The following is a 10,735-nucleotide window of genomic DNA, read 5'->3' on the forward strand; positions in this document are numbered from 1 at the left end:
AGTAACACTGGGTGTACTGGGTACCTTAATGCGAATTGGAATTGTGGACGTAAGTACATGTTATTTCAAACACAATCAATCTTTAGGTGTTACTTGTGTAAAATTTACATTTTAAGTCTGCGGACTGTACATCAAAGTGAACATCATTTGAATCCACGTTTTTCACCTAAAAGCAGTGAATACCTGTTTTATTTTATGACTTTTTTTCTATAAATTTAACGCTTGAAGGGGTTTTGTTTTAGACTATTATTTAACGCCTCCTTTATTTTTTACAATGTATATTCAGACGTATGAGAGGTGTTTTTACCCATCAGTGTACATGAATATGATTAATGCTAAATAATGGATGTTTAACCATTGTCTCACAAAATCGGCTTGACTTTCACAAAATTAAAAATGCTATGTACAGTATATGTCGAAATATAAACTATATTATACAGGTGCTTCGTCATTACAGGACGATAAAAACAAACAATTTGGGAATTTAGACGGGACTTATGTTATGTTCATTTTAAGTTAGGGAAAACAACATTCCCCGTATTGATAAGTTGATTCCACAGATGGGTCCTGGTGGTAAAATGTTGAAAAATAGCACTTCAATTGTGTTGGAGCATGGCTCGTGCGATTTAGAGTGGTAAGCCACACATTTAAAATGTATTAGGAAATACGTTCCATCTTATTCGCCTTGTACAACAGGTTAGATACTGGTTTTGAACTTTGATTAATCTGAATGAAAAAATCGTCAAAAATGGGGGGGGGGGGGGGGGGGGGGGGGCAGATGGATCATCCGGAGAGTACTCGTTCTGTTTTTTCTGCTAACCAGGTAACGGTGGATGGGGTACCTGGACAAGCTGGAGCGACTGCCCAGTGATATGTGGAGGTGGCATATCAGTATCCAGATCACGGCTATGTGACAACCCATCGATGGTGGTCCCAGGAGTCTATTGTTCCGGGGATGCCTCCGAGACTCAGTATTGTAATACGGCCGATTGTGACGGTAAGAGTACTCCCTCGATCTCACTCAATAGTGAAGACGCTTTCGTTACTAATTCAAGTACGAGGTAGAAACGAAAGAGGCAGTCCGATGTCTTCTCGTTAGGAGATTCGCATGACTGTTTAATACAAATCTGATATTGCTAAAATTGTTCGTCCTTTTGGGAGTGAGACAGTCGGATCACAACCTGAGAGGTATGATTCCTAAGTTGTCAAAAGTGAGGCCTGTCTCACTCCCAAAGGGAGTAAACCTGTTTACTATCGTACATTTATATTCTGGGATTCTACATTAGTACTTCTCTTATGTGTCGTAAGTAAACCGAAGTGCCGTAAAGCAGACTGTAGACTATAATTTACAGTGATTTGGTCATGATTGTATTCTAGGTTAAACAAATTAAACATGGTTAACAATTTTATAACAAAGGGCCTAAAGGGCTTTCCAAATTTGTTAGCATTTAGTCACATAAGCCATCTTGTAAAAAATAAAACAACTACGCTATAGAATCTAGTAAAAAAAAAAGTAGTTGGTCACAAATCATAATCGCCCTATAGGAATTTACCAAATTTCTCAACTTCGTCACATCAGCTCGGTTCCTAATTACGAGAAATACAAGATACGACATCAATAAAAGTCCAGCATTTATCAAAACGTTGTAAAACATACCAGAGTTTTAGTTAGGGCTATTTACTGATGTCGAAGACCACCACTCCTTCAAACCCGTACACCCGTGAACGTTGTCTGCTGGATACAATCGGACCATCAAACATGGAATCTGTTTCAAGATTATGTTTGGAATCGTTGTCACCTTCTGCCAGGACGACTTTATTATTGTTGTTCTTTTGAAAATAACATAAATCCAGTTTACAAAAGCATAAGCGTTTCTGATGAAACAAAGGACTCTATCCGGTGCAATACCCCTTAAACGCCGCATCAATTTTACGTTTATAGTTACAGTACAGTAGACCCGCGATAATCCGGACACAGATAGTCCGGAAAACTCACAATCCGTATGGAAATTTCCGGGAACGAATTTCCGTAACGTTACTTACCAGTAATCACCAGTCCGAAAAATTCGGATAACGAATCTGGAACTCCATTTCGGGAACGAAATGTAATTTCATAAAATTCCCGCAGTAATCCGGACGATTTTCTTACGACGTGGAGAAGTAATTGTAAGTCATGGTCAGTCACCCGTGTCGACAGGTGAACAGCTTAGCGACAAAATGAGTAGTCATAGCAACCGCTGCGAGGTCTTAGCCCCAGGCATTATAATTTTCTTTTCTCTACAGCGAATTAATTAAAAGATAATAAACCTGTCTTGTTTTGTTTCAAATGTTAGGCAGATGATAACTAGTATATCAATAAATGTTGTTACGTACAACTTCTTAAACTAACCAAGATATGATTAAAAGTAATATATGGAAAGAATATCCGTAATATAATTCACACCAAACGTAAATTAGATATTGTTTAAATAGGTGTTTCACAAAGACTTCGGTATTGAACGATTTTTATTATACAACACAGTTATTTCAAGTTTTCTTTAAACACCCGTAAAAATCACAAAACATAAACTGTTGGTAAGTCGTTTATTTTATATTTTCAACCTACGTACAAATCCCAAAACATAGACTGTTGGTAAGTCGTTTATTTTATATTTTCAACCTACGTACAAATCCCAAAACATAGACTGTTGGTAAGTCGTTTATTTTATATTTTCAACCTACGTACAAATCCCAAAACATAGACTGTTGGTAAGTCGTTTATTTTATATTTTCAACCTACGTACAAATCCCAAAACATAGACTGTTGGTAAGTCGTTTATTTTATATTTTCAACCTACGTACAAATCCCAAAACATAGACTGTTGGTAAGTCGTTTATTTTATATTTTCAACCTTCAAGTGAACAGTAGCGGTACGTAGCACATGTGTGTCACATGTGTGTCTTGCACGCACATGTGCGTTTTTCGTAGGTCACCATGACTGACTAACTAATCCAAAAAATAAAACTGTTCAATGTGAAAATGTCTTTTTGTCCTGCTAAAGTTAAAGATTATAAAACAATATCAACCTATTACATCTGCAGCTACACAATCTGGTCCATACCTCGAGCTCTGTTTGCCCCAAAATTGTAAAATATAAAATACCAAACAACATCAATGACTGTAAAATCTTGGCATACCACATGATGAAAGGGGAAGCCGTTTATTATTAACAATAATATTTCATATATTTTAGAATTAAAACATAGGTTTTAGCAAAGGTGAGCGAGAACTACGCTACGCCTTTAAAACTACGATAGTGAAAACTAACCCCTCTATTTATCCTCTATTTATGGATCATCAAGCACTTCAGGAAAAAACATTTAAAAGGAATGCGCCCGGCAGGTTGGCAAAATGACCAGAAGGGGAGCACCGGAACTCCGCTTACAAGTGTTATACAAATGAATCAAACTTATATCAGACAACAAAATATAAAAAAAACTAAGTCAGAATTAATAAAATTATCAATACTAATACATTGTATACCAAAGAAGACCACAAAAGAATAGTTTGAAAGTTAAGATCCACACATAAATGGGGGTATGCAGGGGTGGTTGGAGGGATGTCCTTTTAAAAATAATTGTAAAACTGAATTCTTCTAAATCAAAACAAAATTGATTTCACCTATTTAGAAACTTTCCAAGATGACGTCATAAACTTACAGGGATTAATTCTAACAAGTCTCTGCCTTGATATTGCAGGGGCTGGGCTGAGCCCTTGACCAATCAAAAGCTATGGATTTAGCATGGGGGTCACTTAGGCCCCACAGTGGCCATAATGACCCTTGACCAATGGCATGAATGGGGAGACACTAATTAGCATATTATACTAACCAATTTATGTGTGAAGCTTTATTGTACAAAAATATGTCTATAAATAGACATTTGTTTTATACTGGTTACACTATACAATACACAACACAATTCTACATAGTGTTATTCAGTAACGTCTGTTTAAACATATGAAGTATATCTTTATCGTCGTGGGTTTCCGGAAGCTATATATCAATACGAAAACAATCTTTAATTTGAAACAATCAGAGATTATGCTTCTTTAACGATGTTGCGATATATCCACACGTGATGAAGCTGAATTTGTATTAAAACCATTATATGAGCATGTCGTTTACGATGACACAATTTAAGGTACTATAATATTTTTCTGGGAAAACTCGGATATATTGAAGATCTTCGATTTGATTCATATATTCATATATGTTGGTGAATCCGTTGTCACCAGGTTCAGAGTTCGCCTCATTACCTAAATTGGACTTCGTTGTTCGTGGGTAATTTCTTTTCCGATGATTCAGACCGCACTTTCTTGAATGTCTGCTATGTATTTAGGTATTTCGTTGCAGTTAATTTGTTCGAGAGTCTACATACAGATCTTCATTTTGTTCAGCTATATTCGTGATTTACTTTGTCTGGTAAATATATTTGTACGGAATTTTTAAATCTTTATTAATTTTACTTTCAGTTGCCTCATTTATATCGATTACGAGTTACGAGTACGAATCAATTACAATTACCGGCTATTATTGTAGTTCAGCAATATTTGGCACAGTGTAATGCAGAAAATGTATATTGGGCGCTCAATGCTATGTATGTACAATATGTATATTTTTTAAATCTAATTATTTCACACAGATATAAACTGTACATGTAACTTATCTTCTCTTTCCCATTGAACTGCCGAAATTGTTTAAGAACATACTTCTAATAACGGGATGCAATTTATAAATGAAATGATTAACAATGTATCATGAACGGTTTGGAACTTTAATTCGCACCCTCACTCTCACCTACACCCTCAGTCTCACCTACATCCCCACTCTCACCTACACACTCACTCTCACCTACACCCCCACTCTCACCTACAGCCGCACGCGCACCTACACCCGCACTCTCACCTACACCCCCACTCTCACCTACACCCCCACTCTCACCTACACCCTCACTCTCACCTACACCCTCACTCTCACCTACATCCTCACTCTCACCTACATCCTCACTCTCACCTACACCCTCACTCTCACCTACACCCTCACTCTCACCTACACCCTCACTCTCACCTACATCCCCACTCTCACCCTAACCCTCGCTCTCACCTACACCCTCACTCTCACCTACACCCTCACTCTCACCTACACCCTCACTCTCACCTACATCCCCACTCTCACCCTAACCCTCGCTCTCACCTACACCCTCACTCTCACCTACACCCCCACTCTCACCTACATCCTCACTCTCACCTACATCCTCACTCTCACCTACACCCTCACTCTCACCTACACCCTCACTCTCACCTACACCCCCACTCTCACCTACATCCTCACTCTCATCTACACCCTCACTCTCACCTACACCCCACTCTCACCTACATCCTCACTCTCACATACACCTCAACTCTCACCTACACCCTCACTCTCACCTACACCCTCACTCTCACCTACACCCCCACTCTCACCTACACCCCCACTCTCATCTACACCCTCACTCTCACCTACACCCTCACTCTCACCTACACCCCCACTCTCACCTACACCCTCACTCTCACCTACACCCTCACTCTCACCTACACCCCCACTCTCACCTACATACCCACTCTCACCTACACCCTCACTCTCACCTACACCCTCACTCTCACCTACACACCCCACTCTCACCTACACCCCACTCTCATCTACACCCTCACTCTCACCTACACCCCCACTCTCACCTACACCCCCACTCTCACCTACACCCTCACTCTCACCTACACCCTCACTCTCACCTACACCCTCACTCTCATCTACACCCCCACTCTCATCTACACCCTCACTCTCATCTACAACCTCACTCTCACATACACCTCAACTCTCACCTACACCTTCACTCTCACCTACACCCCCACTCTCACCTACACCCTCACTCTCACCTACATCCTCACTCTCACCTACACCCCCACTCTCATCTACACCCCCACTCTCATCTACACCCCCACTCTCACCTACACCCTCACTCTCATCTACATCCCCACTCTCACCCTAACCCTCGCTCTCACCTACACACCCAATCTCACCTACATCCACATTCTCACATACACCCTCACTCTCACCCACACCCTCACTCTCACCTACACCCTCACTCTCACCTACACCCTCACTCTCATCTACACCCTCACTCTCACCTACACCCTCACTCTCACCTACACCCCCACTCTCACCTACACCCTCACTCTCACATACACCCCAACTCTCACCTACATACCCACTCTCACCTACACCCCCACTCTCACCTACACCCCCACTCTCATCTACACCCTCACTCTCATCTACATCCTCACTCTAACCTACACCCCCACTCTCACCTACACCCTCACTCTCACCTACACCCTCACTCTCACCTACATCCCCACTCTCACCTACACCCTCACTCTCACCTACATACCCTCACTCTCACCTACACCCTCACTCTCACCTACACCCTCACTCACCTACATCCCCACTCTCACCCTAACCCTCGCTCTCACCTACATACCCACTCTCACCTACACCCTCACTCTCACCAACACCCTCACTCTCACCTACACCCCCACTCTCACCTACATCCCCACTCTCACCCTAACCCTCGCTCTCACCTACACCCTCACTCTCACCTACACCCTCACTCTCACCAACACCCTCACTCTCACCTACACCCTCACTCTCACCTACATCCCCACTCTCACCCTAACCCTCGCTCTCACCTACATACCCACTCTCACCTACATCCTCACTCTCACCAACACCCTCATTCTCACCTACACCCCCACTCTCACCTACATCCCCACTCTCACCCTAACCCTCGCTCTCACCTACACACCCACTCTCACCTACATCCTCACTCTCACGAACACCTCACTCTCACAACTACACACCCACTCTCACCTACATCCCCACTCTCACCTACACCCTCACTCTCACCTACACCCCCACTCTCACCTACACCCTCACTCTCACCTACACCCTCACTCTCATCTACACCCTCACTCTCATCTACACCCTCACTCTCATCTACACCCCTCACTCTCATCTACACCCCACTCTCATCTACACCCCCACTCTCATCTACACCCTCACTCTCATCTACACCCCCACTCTCACCTACACCCTCACTCTCACCTACACCCCACTCTCACCTACACCCCTCACTCTCACCTACACCCCACTCTCATCTACACCCTCACTCTCACCTACACCCTCACTCTCACCTACAACACCTCACTCTCACCTACACACCACTCTCCACCTACAAACCTCCACTCTCACCTACACCCTCACTCTCACCTACACCCTCACTCTCACCTACAGACCCTCTCACCTACACCCTCATCTCACCTACACCCTCACTCTCACCTACATACCCCACTCTCACCTACACCCTCACTCTCACCTACACCCCCACTCTCACCTACACCCTCACTCTCACCTACACCCTCACTCTCACCTACACCCTCACTCTCACCTACACCCCCACCTCTCACCCTACCCCCTCCCTCCCCACCTACATCCTCACTCTCACCTACCCCTCACTCTCACCTCCCACCCTCACTCTCATCAAAACCCTCCTCTCTCTACCCCCATCTCACTCATAAACCCCCCACTCTCATCTACACCCCCACTCTCATCTACACCCTCACTCTCACCTACACCCTCACTCCCTCACTAACCCCTCACTCCTCATCTACCCCCCTCCCTCTCTACACCCTCCCTCTCTCTCACCTACCCCCCCTCTCACCTACACCCACTCTCATACACCCACTCTCACCTACCTCCCCACTCTCACTACACCCCACTCTCCACACCTCACCTCACTCCCCTCTCCCACCTCACCCTCCTCACTAACCCTCACTCTCACCACACCTCACTCTCACCTACACCCCCTCCACCTACATCCTCTCCCCTCACCCCCTCTACCTAAAACCCCCCACTCTCACCAAACCCCCCTCACTCTCACCTACACCCTCACTCTCACCTACACCCTCACTCTCACCTACACCCCCACTCTCACCTACACCCTCACTCTCACCTACACCCCTCACTCTCACCTACAACCTCACTCTCACCTACACCCTCACTCTCACCTACACCCCTCACTCTCACCTACACCCTCACTCTCACCCTACACCCCCACTCTCACCTACACCCACACTCTCACCTACACCCGCACTCTCACCTACACCCTCACTCTCACCTACACTCCTCACTCTCACCTACAACCCCTCTACTCTCACCTACACCCTCACTCTCACTACAACCCTCACTCTCACCTACACCCTCACCTACATACCCACCCTCACCTACACCCCACTCTCATCTACACCCTCACTCTCACCTACACCCTCACTCTCACCATACACCCTCACTCTCACCTACACCCTCACTCTCACCTACACCCTCACTCTCACCTACACCCTCCCTCTCACCTACACCCTCACCTACATACCCACTCTCACCTACCACCTCACTCTCACCTACACCCTCACTCTCATCTACACCCTCACTCTCACCTACATACCCACTCTCACCTACACCCTCACTCTCACATACACCCCAACTCCCACCTACACCCTCACTCTCACCTACACCCCCACTCTCACCTACACCCTCACTCTCACCTACACCCCCACTCTCATCTACACCCTCACTCTCACCTACATCCTCACTCTCACCTACACCCTCACTCTCACCTACACCCTCACTCTCACCTACACCCTCACTCTCACCTACATACCCACTCTCACCTACACCCTCACTCTCACCTACACCCTCACTCTCACCTACACCCTCACTCTCACCTACACCCCCACTCTCACCTACACCCTCACTCTCACCTACACCCTCACTCTCACCTACACCCTCACTCTCACCTACACCCCCACTCTCACCTACATCCTCACTCTCACCTACACCCTCACTCTCACCTACATCCTCACTCTCACCTACATCCCACTCTCATCTACACCCTCACTCTCATCTACACCCCCACTCTCACTCTCATCTACACCCCCACTCTCATCTACACCCCCACTCTCATCTACACCCTCACTCTCATCTACACCCTCACTCTCATCTACACCCTCACTCTCATCTACACCCCTCACTCTCATCTACACCCTCACTCTCATCTACACCCCACTCTCACCTACACCCCACTCTCACCTACACCCCCACTCTCACCTACACCCTCACTCTCACCTACACCCCCACTCTCATCTACACCCTCACTCTCACCTACACCCTCACTCTCACCTACACCCTCACTCTCACCTACACCCTCACTCTCACCTACACCCTCACTCTCACCTACACCCCCACTCTCACCTACATACCCACTCTCACCTACACCCTCACTCTCACCTACACCCTCACTCTCACCTACACCCCTCACTCTCACCTACACCCTCACTCTCACCTACACCCCACTCTCACCTACAACCCCACTCTCACCTACACCCTCACTCTCACCTACATCCTCACTCTCACCTACATCCTCACTCTCATCTACACCCTCACTCTCACCTACATCCTCACTCTCACCTACACCCCCACTCTCACCTACACCCCCACTCTCACCTACACCCTCACTCTCATCTACATCCTCACTCTCACCTACACCCCCACTCTCATCTACACCCCCACTCTCACCTACATCCTCACTCTCACCTACATCCTCACTCTCACCTACACCCCCACTCTCACCTACACCCCCACTCTCACCTACACCCTCACTCTCATCTACACCCCCACTCTCACCTACATACCCACTCTCACCTACACCCTCACTCTCACCTACACCCCCACTCTCACCTACACCCTCACTCTCATCTACATCCCCACTCTCACCTACATCCTCACTCTCATCTACACCCTCACTCTCATCTACACCCCCACTCTCACCTACATACCCACTCTCACCTACACCATCACTCTCACATACACCCCAACTCCCACCTACACCCTCACTCTCACCAACACCCTCACTCTCACCTACACCCTCACTCTCACCTACAGAGCGCACTACTATATAAAACATGGAATTATCCGACACCGTTTGGTGTCGCTAAGAATTTGGTGCAAATACAATAAAATCGGGTGTGACATAACACCTACCTTCCATATATGGATAAATGAGATATTTATTTACCCCAAAACACCCATTTAGTCCCATATAGGTGTTTTATTCCGTCCGTATAGACCCTCGTTTTACGATAAATATCTCATTTATCCATATATGGAAGGTAGGTGTTATGTCACACCCGATTTTATTGTATTTGCACCAAATTCTTAGCGACACCAAACGGTGTCGGATAATTCCACGTTTTATATAGTAGTGCGCTCTGGCCCTACACCAGACATGGTGACAGAGCCAGAGAAAACTCCGGCTATGTGTTCACGAAGGGAAGTTTTCGTTTTGTTTTGATTGTATCATATAAATTGACGAACAAATCTTATTGAACAGACTTTGATTACACGATTATGTATCGTTGTATACCTGTTTGGCGTCCACCCATGAAATGAGTGTCTATCCCTGGTTAACCCGTTCGCTGCCACGTGTTGTACGTCCAAACAGCGTTAAACACGAGTGACCAGTAGGATCCTGTAGGTAGTCGTGTAGATTAATGAGGCATAGACCATTGTATAAATCATAACTAATAATGTATGCCATTGGACTGGTT

General features: G+C 45.6%; 1 protein-coding gene across 1 annotated transcript; it reads right to left on the bottom strand.

The window, feature by feature from the left end:
* Window positions 1–1,674: 1,674 nt before the first annotated feature.
* LOC117314607 (paraneoplastic antigen Ma6F-like) lies at window positions 1,675–9,166 on the bottom strand. Its single transcript, XM_033868674.1, has 3 exons — window positions 9,003–9,166; window positions 5,796–5,874; window positions 1,675–1,830 (listed from the first exon to the last, which is right to left on the bottom strand). The coding sequence occupies exons 1-3, from the start codon at window positions 9,164–9,166 to the stop codon at window positions 1,675–1,677; spliced, it is 399 nt and encodes a 132-aa protein (XP_033724565.1).
* Window positions 9,167–10,735: the final 1,569 nt, after the last annotated feature.

Source organism: Pecten maximus, chromosome 16 (genome assembly GCF_902652985.1).
Source record: "Pecten maximus chromosome 16, xPecMax1.1, whole genome shotgun sequence".
Lineage (NCBI taxonomy): Eukaryota > Metazoa > Mollusca > Bivalvia > Pectinida > Pectinidae > Pecten > Pecten maximus.

Bases quoted from the DNA above. Each gene is read 5' to 3' on its own strand.
- LOC117314607 (XM_033868674.1), bottom strand. From the start codon at position 9,166: ATGAGAGTGAGGGGTGTAGATGAGAGTGAGGGTGTAGATGAGAGTGAG. The intron at 5,875-9,002 runs GTAGGTGAGAGT...TGTATGTGAGAG, and splicing joins GGTGTAGATGAGAGTGGGAT to TGAGGTTGTAGATGAGAGTG. The intron at 1,831-5,795 runs GTAGGTGAGAGT...TATTTTCAAAAG, and splicing joins GTGTAGGTGAGAGTGAGGGT to AACAACAATAATAAAGTCGT.